The 21,958-nt window shown below is 33.7% G+C and overlaps 5 protein-coding genes across 9 annotated transcripts in view; 2 read left to right on the forward strand and 3 right to left on the reverse strand.

Moving 5' to 3' along the window:
• Positions 1–2,380, reverse strand: LOC145738604 (lipoyl amidotransferase LIPT1, mitochondrial-like). Its single transcript, XM_081993472.1, has 4 exons — positions 1,743–2,380; positions 1,563–1,670; positions 1,090–1,306; positions 1–878 (listed from the first exon to the last, which is right to left on the reverse strand). Exons 1-4 carry the CDS (start codon positions 2,226–2,228, stop codon positions 523–525), a joined length of 1,167 nt encoding a protein of 388 aa, XP_081849598.1. The 5' UTR covers positions 2,229–2,380; the 3' UTR covers positions 1–522.
• A 1,077-nt stretch (positions 2,381–3,457) lies between these two features.
• On the forward strand, positions 3,458–4,882 carry LOC145738606 (uncharacterized). Its single transcript, XM_081993476.1, has 2 exons — positions 3,458–4,225; positions 4,289–4,882. The coding sequence occupies exons 1-2, from the start codon at positions 3,617–3,619 to the stop codon at positions 4,592–4,594; spliced, it is 915 nt and encodes a 304-aa protein (XP_081849602.1). The 5' UTR covers positions 3,458–3,616; the 3' UTR covers positions 4,595–4,882.
• Positions 4,883–4,931: 49 nt separating this feature from the next.
• On the reverse strand, positions 4,932–6,036 carry LOC145738609 (tax1-binding protein 3 homolog). Its single transcript, XM_081993477.1, has 3 exons — positions 5,817–6,036; positions 5,559–5,672; positions 4,932–5,503 (listed from the first exon to the last, which is right to left on the reverse strand). The coding sequence occupies exons 1-3, from the start codon at positions 5,871–5,873 to the stop codon at positions 5,315–5,317; spliced, it is 360 nt and encodes a 119-aa protein (XP_081849603.1). The 5' UTR covers positions 5,874–6,036; the 3' UTR covers positions 4,932–5,314.
• Positions 6,037–6,981: 945 nt separating this feature from the next.
• Positions 6,982–13,618, forward strand: LOC145738605 (protein trapped in endoderm-1-like). Of its 3 annotated transcripts, none has more exons than XM_081993473.1 (5): positions 6,982–7,319; positions 7,740–7,986; positions 10,193–10,295; positions 10,501–10,703; positions 12,891–13,618. In XM_081993473.1, the coding sequence occupies exons 1-5, from the start codon at positions 7,226–7,228 to the stop codon at positions 13,261–13,263; spliced, it is 1,020 nt and encodes a 339-aa protein (XP_081849599.1). In that variant the 5' UTR covers positions 6,982–7,225; the 3' UTR covers positions 13,264–13,618. The 3 variants fall into 3 exon arrangements, with proteins under 3 accessions (XP_081849599.1, XP_081849601.1, XP_081849600.1); XM_081993475.1 differs by lacking the exon at positions 6,982–7,319 and adding an exon at positions 7,566–7,666; XM_081993474.1 differs by lacking the exon at positions 6,982–7,319 and adding an exon at positions 7,588–7,692.
• A 55-nt stretch (positions 13,619–13,673) lies between these two features.
• The window catches only part of kcc (solute carrier family 12 member kcc), a 43,583-nt gene continuing 35,298 nt past the window's right edge, over positions 13,674–21,958 (reverse strand). For 2 of the 3 annotated variants that reach the window (XM_081993705.1, XM_081993706.1), the window contains exons 2-15: positions 21,280–21,515; positions 20,979–21,224; positions 20,669–20,901; positions 20,436–20,614; positions 20,060–20,378; positions 19,057–19,569; positions 18,636–18,998; positions 18,190–18,589; positions 18,027–18,134; positions 17,899–17,934; positions 17,577–17,714; positions 17,398–17,522; positions 17,200–17,339; positions 13,674–16,933 (exon numbers count right to left, since the gene is read on the reverse strand). In XM_081993705.1, the coding sequence (XP_081849831.1) occupies positions 16,842–16,933; positions 17,200–17,339; positions 17,398–17,522; positions 17,577–17,714; positions 17,899–17,934; positions 18,027–18,134; positions 18,190–18,589; positions 18,636–18,998; positions 19,057–19,569; positions 20,060–20,378; positions 20,436–20,614; positions 20,669–20,901; positions 20,979–21,224; positions 21,280–21,515 (3,128 nt within the window). In that variant the 3' untranslated portion in view covers positions 13,674–16,841. The remainder of the gene's footprint in view (positions 16,934–17,199; positions 17,340–17,397; positions 17,523–17,576; positions 17,715–17,898; positions 17,935–18,026; positions 18,135–18,189; positions 18,590–18,635; positions 18,999–19,056; positions 19,570–20,059; positions 20,379–20,435; positions 20,615–20,668; positions 20,902–20,978; positions 21,225–21,279; positions 21,516–21,958) is intronic. The other variant, XM_081993707.1, reaches the window with a different exon arrangement.

Consider the following 21,958-nt stretch of genomic DNA (forward strand, 5'->3'; position numbering starts at 1 on the left):
TTTAGTTTAATAAACATATTTATTAGCATTTACAATCTACTTATTATCTAACAGTCAACATAGCATATATATCTGCTTAAAACTACTTAAACTAATATCTGAATAAGGCACAACAGCTGCAAGACAATATTGGAAGTAACATATAAAAACTAAACTTAAAGATACTTAAATATTTAAAGAAACATAACTATACAAATAGTGATATGATGAATTCTTGAATGCCGCCAAAATTGGATCGGCTCTTTAAACTTAAGAGTTAATCGTTAACAATAATTAGTAAGCAAAAGAAAACTATATGTAACTTAAAACACCAAATTAACGTGATACAAAAAAAAAACAGAAACAATTAGAATTATTAACGAATGCTAATTAGATTAACACGCACTAAAGTAATTTACATAAAACTCATAGAATACAACACAGTGACTTAACGAAAGTCTCTGTTCGACTTAAAAATAATGAATAATCATATTCCACTATATAAAAAAACTACCTATAATGGATACAATGCTTTAACTGGAATTAAGCGCAAGTCATAACTTGTCTCACACACTGAGTGAGGAAACGATCTTTCTCATCCAAAAGTGTATCTAAATCATCAAAAGCTTGCACAGAAAATCGTTTTCCCTTTAAACTATGAATAACTTTGGCCTCCCCAGCAAAACCGGCAGAATTAAACTCATAAGGCACGTAAATTGTTATATCGGAAATTATCCCTTTTTCAACCGTCATGGTGACATTTAAAGAACCAGAAGAACCAACTGTGTTACTATGAAGCAGATCTACTGGAACGGTAAAAGATTTGGTAATGTTGAATTTTGGAGTTTCTCCAAAGCACCATTCCCAGCTTTTAAAGTTGTCACGGATCGCATTCAAACCTGCAGATGATTTATTTATTTATATATAGGCAAAATATTATGCTTAATAAAAGTGTAAAATGATAATTAGGTTACACTACAGGCGACAACTGATAAACGCTCAATGACATCAGACAGTCAAATCTTTACTATTATGTAACTGTTAGTGTAGAGATGGAGGTCATACTTATGTAATGCTTGTGCTGTTCATTTGTGCAAATAAGCAACTTACCTGGAAACCAATTTTCAGTAGGATTAACCATATGGAAACCTTTTTGTTGTTGTGCCAGCTCCATCCCACCATCTTTAAGGCTCAAAGCCTTGGTTCTTAAAAATTCCCATCCTATAGCTTTCTTTAAATTTGGAACAGTCACTTGAGGATTTTCTTCAGAGAGATTCATTATTTTTGCTGTTGATATAGGCAGAGTGACTTTAGTATTTACCAGAAACTGTAAAAAAAAAACAAAAAAATTTAATTTTATTTATAGATCAAATCAATATTATTGTCAGCTTAACCAGTCAAAACCATTTGGATTTGACAAAATTGAAAATATTATGCATAGGAAAATTCTTGAGTGGCAAAGTTTTGGTGCTAAAATGATCAATATGTTGCTAATTCATTTATAAATTTCCTTTGAATGTCTAAGCCTATTCTAGAAATAATTCAGAACAAGATGTACAACTGCATAAAAATATATTACTTACATCATGTTTTTCAAGGGCCACATTACGATTGACTTTATTAGATCTCACCATTAGTGACATGTGATGATAGGAGTTCTCCCTTCCATACTTTTCTGACTGTGAAATTTGCTAAACACATATTAAGGAAATATGCCTTAATAAATTAGCAAGTTTAATAATTTAAAAACACATAAAGGATACTTTATTCTGCCTCACATACAGCTCCCCATCTGAGTTGGTGTTAACTTGACTCCCAAACTCTCTAAAAATGCTTCTTGCTACAACTTCATTGTTATATGTTGCATTGAGTTGTTCCCTGGGACAGAAGAAACTTAAATTCAGACATCCATTGTCATGATAGAAAGCTGTTCCATTACTACTTCTTCGTGCTAAGTTAACTCCATTTTCCACCAAGTTTGGCAAGTCAGATATATTTGTCTCAGACCAAGGGTTTTGGTGTCTTCCAATTACAACACAAGGATCATTTTGCCATAATAACAACAAATGATGATGTTTCAAGTTTAAATTTTTATAAATCCATTCTTCTAATGCCAAATTGGTGTAAATATCAGTTGACTGAGATATGTATACTGACTTTTTTATGTTAGTCTCCATTAACTTTTTTGAATAAGCATGGATGGCCTTACAGTGTGAAATTTTGTTGTAAGAACGTTGCAAGAGAGCCATTATAGTAGTTTGTGTTAGTAGGGAATAGTCTTTAAAACTAATGAACACAATTGCTACAAATCAATATTGTTAGGCAGATGTTGCGCCTCAAAAAAGCAGCTCAATTTGTCAGGTTGAGTTGTGGTAAGAGGTTTTTAGATCCGGAAGTTAAAGAAACAAGGAAGTCGTGTAAGCTGATAGTTTGATGTAACCACTTCCAGGTCTGATGTAGGGAGGTAAGACGGACACGGAGTAGTAGACAGTCTTTAGTCGACCTCAGCATTCCTCTCTCAGCAGCCAGATTGAAGAAAATTGTGTCCCTTTGCTTAGGATGTACTCTTATAATTTACAACCACACTGACAGCACACAATATAGCCAAGAAAACTAATTTAAACTGAGTTGAAATAAATTAAAAATGCTTACGTGAAAGAGCACTAATAACTTGTTGATAAGAATCCGTAGTTGAACCTGTTCAACTGGAAATGTGACATGGCTTCATGGTTTTATATTACGCGCTGCCAGTGGGGGTCATTTATCTCCTAGGGGGTCATTGATAATGCGCCTTATCGTGTAGACAAAGGCTAAACAAAACCCATTTTAAAGCAACAATTGCGCTTTATTGTCGAATGCCCGAACCATGTTTTTTGTCAAATGTTTCACATTTTTAATGTAACGTAACCTCAAATATTCTCAACAAGTAAACGCGAACTATTTTCACTGGCAACAACCCAATTTTTTGATCGAAAACTTGTTATGTTTTATTTTTCTAATTTTGGAATTTAGGATCATTTCAAGATACTGATAACTTTTATATACAATTACAATAATTGGAATTTAAAATGTTGTCAATAATAAACATATAAAATCTCAAAATGTAAAATTAGCTAGAGTCTAGGTTCGTCTCATGGTTTGCTAGATAATGTAATGTAAATAAGTAATTTAGATTAATATTTAATGTGTCTAAGTAACATGGATTTGAATAGAAAATGTTGAAAAAGGATCAAAAGAAAACAAAAACTCAAAAACATGGTGAGCTGTTGTGACGTCACGGTGGATGCTTGGACTTGGATTCGTTCTAAATTTTCTCATAAATGGAAGCGCCTATTGTATGAATTGGTACGCTTGAAACTTTGTCGCTGGTCAGCAAAATTAACTGATTATATGTAAAATACTACACCACACCGCAAGTACACAACTTTCCTTTATTAACATCATAATAGAATTTATTACAATAACAATACCCTGACAAGACTGACAGAAAATTAACAAAACTTTTCTAACCGTGTTTACGTCCTGTCACCTGTCATCTATCCTATGTAATCATCCTCAAAAAATTATGTTTTGGAATTTTGATTTTCTCCAATCTCCAACAGACCAATGTGATTTGTAATCATTGTGAATAGTAGTGATGTCGTTTACAACGCATAAACAAAAAAAGAAACCACCGCCTCGACCTCCGCCCCCTAATATTTCCAAATTAAAAAGCAAGTCAACCTTAAATTTAGTGCAGCAAAATCTCAGTGCCAATTTGATCCAGTGGAGTCCCCCTAGCTCTCCCAAGCCGGACAGGCCAAGACACTTTGGTGGAAGTGTATCCAGCTCATTTAGCAGTAGTACAAGCAGCTTAGCATCAAGTAAAAAGTCATTTGAGTTTGAATCACCAGTAGGAAGTAATGTTTGGCCAGTGCAAACACAAAACACCATTCAACCTCCTCAATCAAATAATGGAGGATCTTTTCAAAGTTACCTTGTGACAGGTGATGGGGAGGCAAATACAAAAGCTAATAGTACAAGTAACAGTCTTAATGTACCTTCAATGTTTGGTCCAACTATCATTCGTGCCAAAGTGAAACCTAATTCAAGGATAGATAATGTAAGCCCCAAATCAGATTCTCCTCCCATGCCTAACATTCCGCCTCCAAGTCCACCAAAAGTTGATATTGATGATGTAGAAACCCCATTTGGAATTGCCCTATTTGATTATTCAGCAACTCATCCTAATGACTTGAATTTGCAAGTAAGTGAAAATGTTAATTTAAGAGTTTTAGTTATAAACACTAACAAAATTGTGTTTTTATAGGCTGGTGATATAGTAGTTTTAGTGAGGAGAATTAATGATGATTGGCTGTATGGCAAAGTTGTTGACAAAGAGGGAATGTTTCCAGAAAGTTTTATAGACATACAAGTACCTTTGAAGGAAGATGAGAATTTAGTCACAGCACTCTATGATTTTCCAGCTCAAATGTCAGGAGATCTGAGTTTGAAAGCTGGCCAGAAAATTAAAGTTTTAAGAAAGATTTCAGATGATTGGTTATATGGTGAATGCAATGGCCTGAGAGGTCAGTTTCCCTGCAATTTTGTCAATAGAGTGCCTCAAAATATCTAAAAACTTATTGAAAAGGCATGTAAAACCAATAATGCTTTATTTAACATACAATGTTGTTTGAGATATTCAGTTTCCTGTTGTATTATCTCATTGATTTTATATGCCTCTTTATACAAGTGTTTTTAGAGTATTACAATAGTGATGTATAAATGTATACACATTTGAGAATGTGATAATATGTGCCTCAACATTGTGGCATAATTTGTTATATTTTTGTATAGAACAGTAAAATTAGTGTTGCTACTCAGATACAATGTCTATTTTAACATAATAAAAATTTAAATCACAGGAGGTTGTATTAATGTGGGTTTACCAGATGTCAACAAAAGAACTAATGTAATACTTCAAAGATAATTATATTATCACACATATTATAAAACTTAAAAATACTGACTGGGAATATGAAGTATAACATCATTACTGTATACAACATAATATACTTAAACTGGCTTCTAAGCTACCATGTCTAATACTTTAAAAACAGAGAATATCTTAACTAAGTAACACTTACATAAATATTTTCAACATACAAAAAATTGTAGATAACAACATTGTATAGTTTTTATATAGTAATAAAGAAATCTACATTCTAATATGGCATTGTGATCAAAGTGAAATTTGGAAGAAATATTTGTAATGGCACTGAACCATTTTTTTGCTACTTGTTTCAAATGGTAACATAAACTTAAGGAATGATCTGAACTTAACACTTATTAACTTTTAGGTAGATGTAACTCCTTTCCTAGCAACTAACAAGCTTAGTGTTGGATTCTTCTTAATGTAGCTTACAGCCTTTTTATGTGTCACCATTGTAAAGTCATACCCATTACATTGAAGTATTTTATCATGCACCCTGAGTCCTGCTCTAGAAGCAGGACTAGATTCATGAACTTCAGTAACATAAATGCCCTAAAAGCCAAATATTTTATTTATTATTCTTTTAATTTTTACCACTCTTACATACATTATCAGTATATCCTTGAGGACTTTTATTGTAGTCTTGATCAATACCACCCCCAATCTTAAAACCACATCTCATTTGGTCTCCACAAACCTCTTTGTGGAGTGTGATTGGGATCTGAAAAAAAGAGTATTATAATCTAGTTACTACATCTCAAAAATCTATAAGATTCCTTGAAGTGTTTGTCATAGATTCTTTAATTACATGACTCATGTAAGACAAACACAGGTCAAGAACAACACCCATAACAAGCCAACTTACACTCAAACACTCCATTGCCGTTCCGGCCTGATGTTGAAATGCCATTTTAGCACACATTTTGACGGGTTTAAGTTCCTCGGTGTCTCTAAAGTACGGTGGGTTAACGAATTTAGAGTGTTTCTGTATTAAACACTAATTTCCACTTATCAATTGAAAGGAAGTGGCAAATTTCTAGAAATGTTTATCAAGAGTCGAAGACGCCAACCAACAAATATAACAAAACTGATTATTTTGGCATTAGTGACAGTAAACAGACATTAAATGTTGAATTTAAAATATCGTCGAAAGATTGCGCCACTTTAGAATATAATCGGGCAACCATTTATACATTTAGTATTTAGTTCAAATTCTGGTCGCATAACCGAATTGAAGAAAACTAGTTTTCTTTGCATTCACCATGTGTCAAGATTTCTGACTTGGTAATTAACCAATTTATGATTGTAAGCAGTTAAAAATGCATTTTGGAAAAAGTTGAATTTCCGGAGAGTCAACTTATTTTATATTTTAACAACTTATTACTGCTTTTTTGATTGGCCTACTGTTAGGATCAGAAATTGGTGTATTAGCTATACTGCACAACCGATTTTGAGTCTTATTGGTTATACAGAAATAATTTTTTCAAAAAGATAGGTATTTTCACTTTTCACTCAGTCAAAACAATTCTCTAGACACCTTTACCAATTAAAATGCCAACGAATTCAACTTTTATTATCGGCACCATAATCGCTATATAATAGTGGCAAGAATTTTTAAATATAGAACCTTTATTCTGGTCTAGACTGCATTATCGAATTCCGTTGAATTTTCTTTAGAAAACATAATGTTTTTTTTTATAGGCAGTAAAATGGTTGTCACAGATTTGCTATTTGCCGACACACGTGGATAAATTATGCATTTTTATTTAAGTACCCACCCTAAAAATATACTTTGAGTGTAGATTTTTGAGAAATTTTAAGAACCTCAAAATGCTGAAGAACCTTGAAAGACCGAAGTAGCTGAAAATTATGTAAATCCTATTCGCCAATCAAATATAAAGTTGGTATATGTGGTAGGGCAATTAAAATATTTTTATTAATGAATACCATAGTAAAAAATCGGATCTAGAAGCCTCTTATATACTGCCACACTGCTAAAAAAATATTACTCAGTATGTGCTACTGAGTAACTGAAACTCACTTTTTCTTAGACATATGGGCAAAAACCGTAACTTGGCAACATTGCTTGCTACCAGCGGGTAGTTTACAGCAATAGGATAGCAAATCAGCGTTGTTTGCGCATTACGCTGTGCGAGTCCCAGCATGTTCTTGGTCGACCCGCGAAGTTCTTCGATGTTCAAACCAAATGCCGGGTTAGGACTTTGCGGTTTTCTACAATAAGTATAAATGAAAAAATTACATTTTTAATGAAAAATGTCTTACAACGGGGATGTTATTAAGTACCCCCGGGAAATTACTGTGTTTGCCGCTGTTTGTGCTGTTGTTTTTTGTGTTTTAGGAATTGTCGGTAAGTATTATTTATATTTATCACATAAAAAACTTATTATATCACATACAAAAAAAATCAAATTACGAACACCTACCTCGAATATTGTCATCATTAAAGAAGTCTTTCTTTGAATTGCGACCACAATGAAACACAGTGGAATAAATAAATATTTGCCTTTCAAGAAATTGAAGATAACAGATCGAAAAAATAATAAGTTTCATTGTTATCATCAGAAAGGTCTGTTATCAGCCCCAGAAGAAAAACTGAATTCAACGACCTGGAACTAGGTATGTTTACCATGACGTTTAAATGCTGCATGTACATCATCAGAGAACTCGTAAAAACGTCGGTTTGATCTGCAAAATGTTGGTTCATGTTTATTGTTTAAAATGTAATTTAACTGATTTTTACAAAAGTAATTTTATAATTTTCTTTCAGGTAATTCTATAACAATTTTGGCACTATTCAGATGCCCAAAACTAAAGTCCCATGCCACTACAGCATTTGTGATATCACTCTGCGTGTCTGATTTGTTGTTTTGCGGGTTCAATTTACCCTTAACAGCTGCCAGATATATTGCAGAAGAGTGGATTTTTGGTGATACCCTTTGTCAACTTTTTCCTGTGTTTTTCTATGGAAATGTAGCTCTGTCTCTGCTAAATATGGTCGCTATTACCTTAAACAGGTAAGTGTTTTTACTAAAAATTTAAAAGTAAATTTTAATTTTATCCATTAAGAAAGTCACGATTAATTTACTTTTGCTATTTTTGCCACCATTCCCTGAACTATGTCCAAGTATTATGAATAATGGGCCTCTTAGGTTTTAATAACGTCAATTAATTAAGCTGGAGGCACCGTGTCAAATGTCAAATGGCCCAGTTAAATTAAAAAGCTCTTTATTGGATTGGAACTGCGTCTGTTCCTACTCTTCTAAAATGATCCTTTATTAAAGCTGAATCATTCTTTGGCGAATTTATATTTTTATACAGTTAGTCAGGAGTGGAATTAAAAATGTTTATAAATATGACAGAAGTGTATTTAGAAATGAGTCCTTGAAAATTTGCCTAATCGTGTTTAGTTACGTTAGAGCATACAGATTTGGAAATTTCAAAACTATACATCAGTCTTGGTCAAGTAGTCATGTGATCAATTGCAGCATGACGTTTTGACAGACTGATACATGTCACGTCAAATCATTCCATATTCCTGCATATAATACTCTCAGTTTTATTTAATCAGGAACTAAACTTTTTACTGTGCTTGAGGTTATTCAGTTAATTTTAATTTTAAAGTTTAGCATTTCAAATAAAAACATAAATGCATGTTGTAATATAGTACCGGAACTTAATTTAATTACTATTTAAATACATCATTAAGTGGGTTCAAATTTCAGTCAATTTTAACATTCAATAATCACAATCCTCATATGGTAACTTTTTTGGTTAATTTGTTATATCTATTATATGGTTTTTATTAACTCTATTTTAAATTTAATTACTAAATTTAATATTTTAAGTGATTAAAACAGCTGTTTTTGATTAAATGTGTTAAAATCAACCCCATTATTTCATTTTGATGTTTCTACTGTCTAAATCTAATTATTTTTAGACTGGACTATTATTTATGCCCTGTTATGTCATAATTTCTTCTTATGTAGGCATGTATTGATTTACCAAAAAAAAAAAATAAATATTTTGAACCTACATATAGGAATGTAGAAGTGAAAACTCCATCTTAATTATATACAGGACGTTCTATTAATATATCCAAGTTTGTTGAACCTTTTCCTATTGATGAAAAAATAATAACATTGCTAACATTTCCACTAGGTTTATCCTATACAGCTTAAATTCGTTCATTTAAAATTATTTCTATTAAAATAAGTTTTCATTTCAATATACCACTGTTGATAAACCTATTAACAGTTGATATTTTATATCAGTTGGTTACTCATTGTAGCGGTAAGAAATACCATATCAAGACAATGGTTTCACTATATTAAATTATCTTTAGTTATTTTACACCTCAATTCCTTTTGTTCGTGATGGTTTTAGTCATTATTTTAGATTGATTTTTTACGAAATGTTTTTAAAGCTAATTTTGTAATTCGATAAAAAAATAACACGACTATGGTATTAGTGGAAATGTTGTATTTCAGTTCCTGATCAATAATGTTTAGGAAAAACATTAGTCATTGCTCAGATAATTAAAGCCAGTACAAGTACTCGAAGTGGAATGTTTGGGTAATTTGACACCCGAGCACATGTATTGTAAGTTCAATCAGAAATGTAGTTTGTGCAAACAAATGCACTGTCCGCTCGCATTAGATTGATAAACATATGTATAAATACACGTTTAAACTTTTGAAAGGAAGATTATAAACCATAAGCTCGAGTTTCAACTTTAATGTTTAAATTTCTGAAGTAATAAGGCTGGCATGAATTCATTACAGTTCCGTGAATTAGAAATGGCGTTAAAGTTCCTCATACGATAATTATTGTAAAGCGATTGTGTGTCTTTATTAAATTGACTTTCTGACCCCAATAACGCACTGGCTGTTTTAAGGGATTGATATCATTCTCACTATAGATGCTTTTTGCATTACCGGGCAGTCTAAAAATATGCTTTTTTTATTAATATATAGTGCCAGCTTGAGGGCATTGGCCCTTAATTCCAATTAAAGTTTGAAGCTGGGATCAAACAACACACATGTATTATATTAAGAAAGGAAACGATTTAAATGGTGCATATGAGCAAAACAGATCTACCAGCCGCCAAAAAGCCAGATTCCATGTTAATTAATTGAAACCGATAGTCGTCAAGTGTTTTAAAATAAAAATAGTGACACTGAAACTAAAAGGTCTTAACGGTTTATTTGTTTGGGGTTCTAGGTACGTCCTGATAACATTGTACGACTACTACACCAAATTCTACTCGAAATTGTCCATTTGCTTGCAGCTGTTCTGTACCTGGCTCATAGCATTTCTAATAATGGTAAGAAAGATCCTTTTATTTGTGGAATTTGATGCATCGATTTTTCTAATAAGGGTGTCGGTTGGGGGTTCACCCCAAGTTTATACATTATATGTCATCGGAGCTTATACAACATAGAACCAGGGGTGTAGTCGATATTTACTTTGTGTCTGGCTATAATTAAGCAAATTGAATTTTCTTATGAATGATCAATGCGAACTTTCAGATGCCACCTCTGACTGGCATTTGGGGCCAGTTAGGGCTGGACCCCTCGACTTTCTCCTGCACCATTCTAGAAAAAGACGGCAGATCTCCGAAGAAAACTCTATTTCTCTTTGGAATTGGGTTTCCCTGTTTGGTCATTATTTTGGCCTATTCCTGCATTTATTGGACCGTCCGGAATTCGAAGCTGAGGCTGAGATCCCACGAGTAAGTTATTAAAAATGTACGATCATTGCGGATTTGCTTTGCAGGTGAATTGCCGTGCTTAAAAAAAAATACCAGATATTTAAGGTGGCTTCCTAATTTGGAGTGCAATATAATAATGAAATCCTAATGAACCCAAGGCCACCCAAACAGCTTATGATGTTATAATGTTTATTCGCTTTACTAGATGTTCGGTTAATGGCAGACTTATAGTCTTAATTGTCTTCCTGCAATTATGCATTTATCTCGTGACGTTGTTGCTGAATATTGCATCTCTTACATAAAGTTCAATTTGCATTTCATTATCATTGTTAAATTACCTTTAGAGACTAGTTTATGAACCAATATCCAGTTCTTTTGCATGAATAGCGCTGGGTTCATTAAAGAGTGAAGTAGTACAAAATTTAGTTATCATTTTAAAGTGGTTCATTTGGGATGGTCTTTGAATTTTACTAACCCTGTTTTAAGACTAAAATTCCTGACATTAGTTTTTCTAATATGGGCTGGCATAACTGTCGGTACTGTTATATGTAAAAATCATACTCTGTGAGTTGAGTGATACCAGCTTAATGTCACCTTGGCAACATGGTGTATAGTTGTATAATTTAAAAAAATGTTCAATATAGGATGCTATATTTTTATACACAAAAATCGCAGTTTAACAACTCAGATCAATGTATTAAACAATGTCAGTCATTTTGCTATTAATATTAGTATAGTTACAGTAGTTGACATCAAGGCTACAAAGGGTAAGTTAGATGGAGCTATACAGGGTGGTCCAAATTGATTGTAGGATACTTGAAGGGTAGAAAATACTTAAAAAATAAACGCCAAAGTGTCCAAAGTTGAAAAGTGCCCCCTTTTGGAGCTAGCGGGCCCTAAGTATATGCTCAAGAAAAAAAAAATTATCCTTATTAATGAACAAATTAAATTTTAAAATAATCTGGACAGATACTAATTATTTTCATTATGGATTAGCGTATAAAAATGACGGTATCTGAAAAACTATGCAAAAAGAAAAGAAATGTTTTCTTAGGAAAAAGTATGGGCTATCACATGTGCCCCATCAGAACGATCTAAAATTACAGTTTAACGAAATGTCAAACTTTTGAACAGCAAAATACTGAAAAAAATTCGAAATGGTGAATATGCATGCCAAATTTCATTTGAGTAACTTTTTTCGTCTAGGAATTAAAAATAAAAAAATGGTTTTAGTGGCTCATCTTTAAGGTGCTTTAACTCCGCTAGGGGGCACTTTTCGACTACAGTTCATATGACACTTTGGAGTTTATTTTTAATGTACTCTTGAATTATCCTACAATCAATTTGAACCACCCTGTATTAGGCGTAAACACATTCGGGTCTCTCAACAGACGAGCTGCGGAAATTAGTTTTCAATTACGCTAGGCAAATAGTATTTGGTGTCCTTAATTAAGAAATTAGATAAGTGAAACGTGGGATCACTCTCTGATGGAGATTAAATGCCGAATAAAGAGGGCCAGAGCTGCATTTCTGAAAATGTCTACTACTGAAGCTTCCTGTACAAAACTTGTGTCATTTGAGATGTGGTTATATCGACGTATTTTAAGAATCCCATGGACCGACCATATCACCAACCTTAGGGTCCTAGAAAGAATGGGTAAAGACAAGGAGCTGCTTCTCTTAATAAAAACCCGTAAGCTGGAATATTTGGGACATATAATGAGAAATAGCCAGCGGTATGACTTACTACAGCTGATTCTACAGGGCAAAGTGGAGGGCAGGAGGAGGCCAGGGGGCCTATTCTTGAAAGCAGGAAACGGAATTCTCAAGAGAAGTGTTGATAGAATGTGACAGAAGAAGCTGACAATGGCGTGTTCCTGTCACATTCTACAGGTCTTTCTCTTGATAATTCCCTTCCCTCGTTTCAAGAATACGCACCCTGGTAGAGATGGTTTAATACCATGTTTAATACAACAACAGTAGGCCTCTTTGGTGCAGCGGTTGACATGATCGCCAACATTCGTAACGGATAGGCACTAGAAGAAGAAGAATTAAGAAATTAACTGTGTAATGTGTAACATTCGTAATATTTAAGTCGTCCATAGTATACACCTAAGTAGTATAATAAACTATGATTCTATAGTGTATACATACATATTCTATTCACCACCGCATCAAGAATCATTTTGACATTTTTTTCTGCTTTAGACCTCTACCAAATCAAAGAACTTCAAAGAGAGACCGAGATGACCGAAGACTAACCAGACTGATGGCCCTAATCTTCATTTGTTTCGTTTTGTGTTTCCTGCCTTTGATGCTAGTGAACGTTTTTGATGATAAAGTCTCTTATCCAACTTTACATGTTCTTGCATCTATTATGGCTTGGGCATCATCAGTGATCAATCCATTTATATATGCAGCCACGAATAAGCAGTACAGATCTGCATATAAAAGGCTTTTGGCTCTTGTCAGGTCCAGCATTGGTCCTGAATCTATGCATTCCAATTCTCTTAGGTCCAAACAAGAGAAATTCCAAAGCGTTAGTTATAAAGCTAAGGGAAGCAGTAGCGCTGTGGTCTAAAGTGGTTAGCTACTTGTGTATGTTATTCGTGATTCGAGTTGTGCCATATGTTTGTACAAAGTTTGTTTTCGGTTTTGCGTGACAACCAATGATATTATTTATATGTAGTTAGTTCATGCTATGTTATTAACATTCCTAATCTCATTCAAAGCGAAAAAAGACTGACAAGATTATATATTAACTATGTGGTGTGCCTCATAATTGAGAATTTAGTTACCACAAAAACTGTGTTGCTTTTCGAATGCCAAATATTTAGTAGTGTTAAGAAGATTTAGTACTTTTTTACCCTCTGATAATACATTGATTATCTTTTGTAAAAACGGATTTAGTTAAATAAAGTTTGTGGTTTATACAACTATCTTTTATTTTCCCACTACCTGTGGGGGGAGACATAAATAAAACTCAACATAACTATTATAAGTTTTTATATTTTTTTTTAAATTTTTATCCAATGAACACATCGTCAATAATAATAGTAATAATAATAAGAATACTTCATAGAGGTAATAAAGAACAAACTTGATAATCGGAAACTTGGAAAATTAGGGTTCCTACAATAGAATTTAAAAATTTAACAGAAGTCCAGAAATTTAGGACCAGGGACAACATAACAAGACTTAAACAATAATACGTGATGGCACCACAACCAATTATATTTTATATTAGGTAGACTCTGCATAAGCGCATATTTATCAGACTTCGACCGCTGTCGTAAAAAGATAACACGAGTTTAAGTGGCGTGAAATAATACTTTCGCATACTCCATAAATGACATAGAGTCCAAGGCCCTAATAGATTTCGATAGATAAAAAAATGTAAACTCTATCACGCCACCACTTAAAGTTAGAGGCACCAACAGCCATAATTGGTTGATGTGAGAATGGCGTTACCATTTTACTCTTAAATACTTTTGGGTTTTCGGCCAAAGTATCCGGAGAAAATTTCTTCAATGAAAATTTGGCTAAAAAGGCCAAAAGTTGGCACATCGAGTACATACAAATTATTAAACAGAGTTAAGGCTAGATTTGATCACTATTTTACATGCTATCTTTTCACTAAAGATTACTTTGGTTGACGTCAAAGCTATGTTCAGCACACTGTCTGGAAAAGTGTAAATCACATTTACTTAATTCTAATTAACGACGATGTGGCACTGACATCAACTATTAAGCCACCCCGTTCGGATATCACATTCGTTTTTTCGTAATTGGAATGATTATTTAAATGGGGTTGTTTTATTTGCAACAACAAACAATCAAAAAAACACTCATTTGATTGTCTGCAGACAAATAGTCATCTAAGTGATTTCCAGGATTTAAGTTAAACTAGGGTGGCTCTATTATTACAGGTTTGGATAAGGAACGTTGAGGCGCTTAAAGACTAACATTCACTTTTGTTTTAAAACTGACACAGCCAATAGTTCATTTTTAGAGAATCGTTCCCCTGATGTAGTTATTTTTCGGATCAGGCAGTTCGAAATTGTTTTAAATGTAACACGAATTAGTGTCTATATGTTTTTTTGGGTTATGCTGAAAATAGCTTTTTTATTGGACTTAAGTCCGTACATGTTTCTTGTTAGTTCAAAAACTAGATGATACCACATAGCTACTTTACTACGACCTTATCTTATAACTAGTTCTCAATTTTGTTACTTAGGAGAATCTTAAAAAAAGTTGACAAAAAGTTAACATAGCTCCGAATTATTTACAGGTAGTTAACAATAAAATTAAACCTATTTTGTAACCATAGGTTTTATATTTATTATTGGCTACTTGTAGAATGTTGGTGAAAGTTTAAAAATATTTCTCTATAATATTTGCCTGTCATCCTATACCATAAATTATATTTAGTGGAGAAAAATTAAAATTTCAATCTATTTAGAACTACAGGGTGTTTCCCAATAATAAATTTACTCTAGATCAACATGAATTATATCTATATTCTAAAGCATCAACAAGAATAAAATTTGCTTAAGTATATAAAAGTGAAAACAGATTTTGGTTCTCCGATGTGAGAAGAGTGTTTTGATTTGAGGTTGCTAGTACGTTTATCGTATAAAGGAATTCGCTATACGAGTTAACTATAACCCTATAACTATGCAACAATTAACTAAATTATTCGTAACATAATGTAAAAAGACAATAACAGAGACCGTATAGTAGATATTACAGAATAATGGTTTGGAGACACCCTGTGTGTATATGTTTGTGAAAATGTAAAAATATCATTTCTAATAAATATATAACATTTTAAAGGTACCTCGAGGAAGAAAATTACGATTTAACGTACCGTAAGATTGTACGTTTCTTTATATGTATATAAAGTACGTTTAGTAATTCTATCACTCATAATTTGACAGTTAAATACATAATACTTTAATATTATAAAGTTAATATTGCTCAAATTTATAGTTACTACAATACTTTTACGCGAAAAATACGTGTTCTTATATTTAGACATCATTATACACATTTAAGTCAAGTGGTGTTATTAAATGCTCCTACAGTTTTAAACATGCTATTTGTTAAGGGCTATACTGGATGAAAATGAACTTTAAAGACTGATGTACTATTTTTTTCTTACATCACAAAGCAAATAGTAAATTTTCTATAGTACTAACTGATTATTTTTCGTATAAGTAATTAATGTTATATAGGTTTTGAAAATTCAGTTAGTTACTACTAGGTTATAGTGTTAGAATACTAATAAGTACTCTGGCCTAGTAAACGATGAGTCTTATATCAACCTTAACGTAGGTCTAAATTATCGCAAAATTGAGAGACTAAAGTGATCTCTTATACTTATTGACACTTTATTTATTATTACTGTCCCCAAAATGGCAGTTTTTCATTGACACGTCTTAAGCTTTACTAATGCATAAAATGTCAATATTGTGTACAACTATCGTTTACCCAATATGCTAAATGACATCCTAATATTACGCGAAGACCTCGACAAACTAAATAAATAAGTCTAGTCTAATTCACTTTGGAATAATATACTAGACCGATGTATGAGCTAATAATGACAGACTCACTATTATGGCCGGTATAGTTTTTATAGAAAAATGAGCACTTTATGGAACGACGTTATTTTGATTTGAAAGTGTGACTTACTAACAAAACTACTCACACATAACGGTAAATAAACCTAAGTCGATTTCGAAATACGATCTACTAACATTAGAAGAACTTCTTTGGTTAGTTTAATCACTATTCCTTAACACCATTATTCGGTACCTATTTATATTGAGTACCACAAGATTTAGTGGTAAAGAACAATTATTCATATTTAGTATTAACGATTCTAAGAATTGTTGTGGCACTCTGAATACATCTGAAATACCGCATAGAGTGCGATGGGTTCTCAAACGGGGCGAAATGAGATTTTAGAAGATTTTTAGTTTAAATACTGACATAAATAATACTGAAAAATAAAATTGAATAGTAAAAGTTATCCGTTAGAGAACCCCTAAAATACTTAAGCTTGTTATGCGACAGAGTCCTCTTTGATTAATATATTTGTATTAGTATCGTTTTGGCTACCATCACCAATATAACTGGTGAATGTTTGCTAGATTATGAATAAATGGTGATCACTTCGCGACCTCCTCCTCTCACCATGAGCACTTTTTCCATTCCTTCGGACAGAACCTCCAAAAAGTCCAAATCTACAACAAAGATCCAATATTGTCTAGTTGTTAACCTTCGTCAAAAATTTTAGTATAGAAATGTTTGTGATACAATTTAAGAAACCTCATTATTATTGTCCTGTTTCCCTTTTGATGCTCCTAAACATTCCCGTTGGTATTCTCGCATTAAACGTTAATATTACCGAATTTGTAAGCAATTAAACTCCAATCAAGCTGTTTTAATTAATAAGGGTTGCGGCAACAACAACAACAAGATTAATAGCAAATCACACATGAATACTTACAATAATACTGCTTTCCTGGTACAGGATTTCTCGGTGGACTTGGCAAATTCAAAATGACAAGCTGCGAATCTTTCGACATTGACCGAATGGTCTCGTTGAGCCTCATTGCTGTATGGACGCGACGTACCGTGTCAGCTTCTCTGAAATTTTCCACAAATTTACAATAAACTCACTAAGTTTGACGTTAAAAAAACTTACAGGGAAATGCTGTTGTCGTTTTCTCTTGAATCAGCGTCAACTTGCTCTTTTAGGCTTTCCTTCTCCGAGGCTCCATCCTCTTTTTCTGTAGTGTTGTTCTCGCAGTCCTCTTCCTTCGGGTTTGGCTGCAAAACCATTTTAACTTAGTAACTTTTAATAGTCAGTTAAATAGAGCAAACCTCATTAGTAGGCTCAGATTTTGGGTCATCAGAGTTTTCAGTTTTGTTATCAGCATTTTCAAGAGGTTTCGGATCTTCGAACCTAACTTTAGATGGGGTTTTTTCCACTGTGTGGTGCTGGTCCACCACAGATTGCACCTAAAATTAGTTCATTAAGGATTTTGAAAACTGGCAACGTCAAAGCGGAAACACTAAGAACGCTGATGAGTGATTGAACAAATTAGTCAATGAGGGAATGTAAAATACACAGATGATCAGAAAATTAAAAAAACGCTTAATAATGTGCTAAATAAAGAGAGTGACAGACACGTTCTAAATTTACCAGGATAGTTTCTTCAAATCCACCGTTCGTAAGCGTCTAAATAAGTAAAAATACAGTTACACTTCATATTTAAACTAAACACTATTCCTTGGTTATAAGCTAAAGTTATGAAAATCATATAAACTTACCATTCCCATAGATTGCTTCTTGGTAAGATGAAGTTCACGTAACATTTGAGTCCGTTGTTCCATAACTAAAGTCCTTTCATAAGCATAAGCGGAAATATCCTTGTCCGACTGTAAACCAATACTGATGTAACAATTAAGAAACTCGACAACTTGTATTGCCTACCATTTCAACCACATCAACTTCAGCTTCAATCCTCAACTGATACAAAAACTTCTTTAGATCTTTTTTCATTTGAATCGAATTATCATTAAACTGAGCCACAGTGAAGATACGCAATTTGCAATTTTTCCAGCTGCGATGTTGTTTGAGCAAAAAGGGAATCAACATGAGCAGACCTCCATCATGGACTATCCACCAAATATCAATATATCCGGACACTTTCTGAGTACTATCGGGGTAAAAGTCTATGCCTCTAGGAATGAGCAAGGCCATTTTAGCAGCTGTCAAGGTTCGAACTGTATTCTCAAATGCTTGTTCTTCTTCTGCGTCTTCTCTCCATCCATAAGGCCAGCTCATAATTACTGTGTTAGGTTTCAACCCACCCAAACCAGCAGTTTGAACCCTAAAAATATATTTGAGCAAAAGCTGATGAATATAATTCAACTCACAAGTTGCATAGTCCATCAGAAATGTTTTTAGCTACCAAAACCTCAGCAAATCCCTTCACTCTTTCCTTTTCCATAATAGACTTCAAAGTTTGTTTAGCTCTAGTTGCTTCTCCAGCTTGTTCGGTATAGTCTCCACCGATAACCGAAGCACAAATAGTCAAACCTTTTCCAGCTTTCAACTGTGATACTAGAGAAATATATTTGCGGTGTTCAGGTTGAAGTTCTGAGTTCATTTTAACTAGCAACAGAATCTGAGGCCGCCAGTTCTTCGTATGTGGAGGACCTTCCTCCAAACGCAATAAAGAGAATCTTGCAGCTGACAATGCCAAACCTCTGATACCATCACCCCATTCTTTCTCAGCCCTTAAAATTAACCGCAACGTAATTTTAGCTGCACTAGATTATATTAGTAGTAACATACCCTCTATATTCGATGTACTTGTAGATAACCCCAGCCATACCCATAGCAACCAAAGCAAGATACCAAGAAGACATGAACATCACCGATATGCAAAGACACAATCCAATGACGGACAGAATCCAATGATAATATTTGAAACGAGGCCTCCAATTTGGAGTTCTAAGTAAAGTCTGCAAGGCACAAGCGAGATTGACGAATCCGTAGCACATCAAAAAGAACATAGACAGAAGGGGAGCCAAAACATCTACATTTCCTAACAGAATACCACATTCACAAATAAGCAAAGTGAGAATCAAAGCTCTGGTAGGCTCCCCTCGAGATGACGATACAGAAAATGGAGCTAGAAAAGGAATAATTTCGTCTTTGGCTATGGCTTGGAGCAATCTGGGAGCTCCGGTCAATGATTGTAAACCTGCACCCAAAGTTGACAAGAAGGATCCAATTAAGATTACCCATTGATTTGGCCAGGCGAAATTTGCCACTACTAGTTTTCCTCCTATTGAGGTTCCAAATCTAAAAAAACAAAACATAAGTAAGTTCAGAAGTCTAGTTAATTTATGTTTTATTAGAATTATTAACTCTCTCTTTGGTTGTTTATTAAGAACTGCTCTATGATTACTTTATTGAATTTAGCTTCTGGAATAACTGCACTTAAAGGGTTAAATTTCAGAATATAAATCAAGCATATTGAATTGCTACTTCCACACTCTAGCTATTTTGTAATGATTTATAAGAACGGTTACAAAGGTTATAATCTATTTTTGACACAATATTGTTTTATGTATTATGTGAAGTAAAACAGTATTTTACGAGGAAGATTTTTATGGCGTAATAAAGTTAAAGTTGATCAGGGCTGTACCTGTTTGATACTTATTTTACGCTGCTTTAAGATTTTACGGTCACTGCAATTTTATACGTGTATTTGAAAATTCGAGAGGTGTTAATAATAAGCTATAGTTTTAAAGTAAAAAGTGTAGAAACTATTAAAGTATAAATTACTTACTTGTCTCGTAGAAGTAGATTATCTACAGTACCAGCAAACAGCAAAACACAAGATAAATACACAGTAGAAGTAGTTAAAATGGCACAGATGGTACCCGTTGGTATAGATCTTTGTGCGTCTTTTAAATCACCAGAGCGGTTTGATCCAGCCATAATTCCAGTTACGGACGGGAAGAAAATACCGATCAGTATAGTAAAACTGGTCGTAATATCGACCATAACTTGAGAATAGGTTTTATCATCTACATTCTCTACGTCTAAGGGCAAGTTTCCTCTCGATATGAATTGACCTTCAGTCAAGAAACTGGGCTGTACGTTATCTGAAATTCATGGGTTGCTTAAATAGAATAATTAAAAAGCGTGAGTGAAACCAGTACCAAAGAATACCCCAGAAGCCAATCCTTTGATACCCTTTTCAATAGTAAGGTTATTTTTCAGCCAGTAATCATAGCAAGTGTTATTAGGGCAAAACTCTTGGTATAAGGGTCCAGAAACATTTTTTGTACAGTAGCTAATGTCGTTTACTCTCAAAAGACGATTTCCTAACACGCACATTCTATAAAAAAGCAAGTTATTCTGGAAATGTTGATTGGAGCTTCAGAATACTAACTGTAATTTGTCGCTGCCATGAAAATTAAAAAAGATTCCGACGTAGACAGCTAAAATAGATAGTAACACACAAGCCAGGGCAACGGCGGCAAACTTATTTACGAATTTAACACCCACGTAGACGATGGTACCCATTATGAGAAGAATGCAAGTCCCGTAAATCCGAAAGTTGTTGAATTTTACTGTCTCATCGGATATATCCCCAAATAGAGTTATGCTAGGCGCCATATAAACCTAGTAAGTACCAAAGTGTTAGAAAATTCCAGTCCACGATCGGTCTATTATATGTGGAACCAACGAATTATTCTTACCAACACAATTTCAACAGCACCTACGATATACATCGCAGCTGCTAAAGTTGTACCCGTATAGAAAAGCATTCCAACAGCGCCACCAAACTCAGGTCCGATAGATCTAGATATCATAAAATAACTTCCGCCCGCCGGTACTACTCCGTTTGTAGCAATGGCAGACATGGAAATGGCTGTGAGCATAGTAACGCAACAACAAATAAATACGATCAAAAAGCCACAAACAGCACCAGCTGTTCCTACAACCTACAATAACCTCAAATGTAAAACAACTCTAGATTTAAAAACAACATCAAAATACCCAAGTAAGACGGATGAACAAAATGACACCAAAAATATTTTGAATACAAGGCAAGTACACCCCCATGAGAGTGCCCATTTGTGCCCCTTTAGTGGGTGGGGTAGGAGCATCCGGGTCGCTGCTAGGAGGAGGAATTGTGTTGGCGTAATTCGCCAAGGACTGAACGAATGTCGTAATTCTGGGCCTTTCTTGTTCATCTTCGGTGTCGTAGTAGAAGTCGAAAGGCTCATCATGTCCTGTAACAAAGTCAGAAATTCATGATACAGTGTCAAAAAAAAATTAAATATTTAATACGGCATAGAATGTTAACAAGCTAAATTCGACACTAACCGAACAGCGGTTGTGTTACTCGTTTAATGCATTCACTAACTCGAAATATCGATGATGACGGGCTGCTAAAATTTAATTTCCAAGAAGCACTCCATCAAATATATGCTGACCCGAATCATCAACCTATCCTATATAAAATTTCAAATTCTATTTACAGCCACTTGACAGCTTCTGTATTAAGTTATTCATAAAGATTTCACTTCATAGTAATTTCCGTTAAACTGGAAAATCTGGATTAAGCAAGATGTATATAACGTCATTTTTGAGTACTCTAACCAACTCTACATCAAAGTTGCTCAGTTTTGTAGCTTATACAGTGGAACTAACAATTTAAATAACTTCGAAAATC

The sequence above is a fragment of the Ips typographus genome, linkage group LG16 (assembly GCF_016097725.1).
Source record: "Ips typographus isolate SLU linkage group LG16, UJ_Ityp_2.0, whole genome shotgun sequence".
In the NCBI taxonomy this organism is placed as follows: Eukaryota; Metazoa; Arthropoda; class Insecta; order Coleoptera; family Curculionidae; genus Ips; species Ips typographus.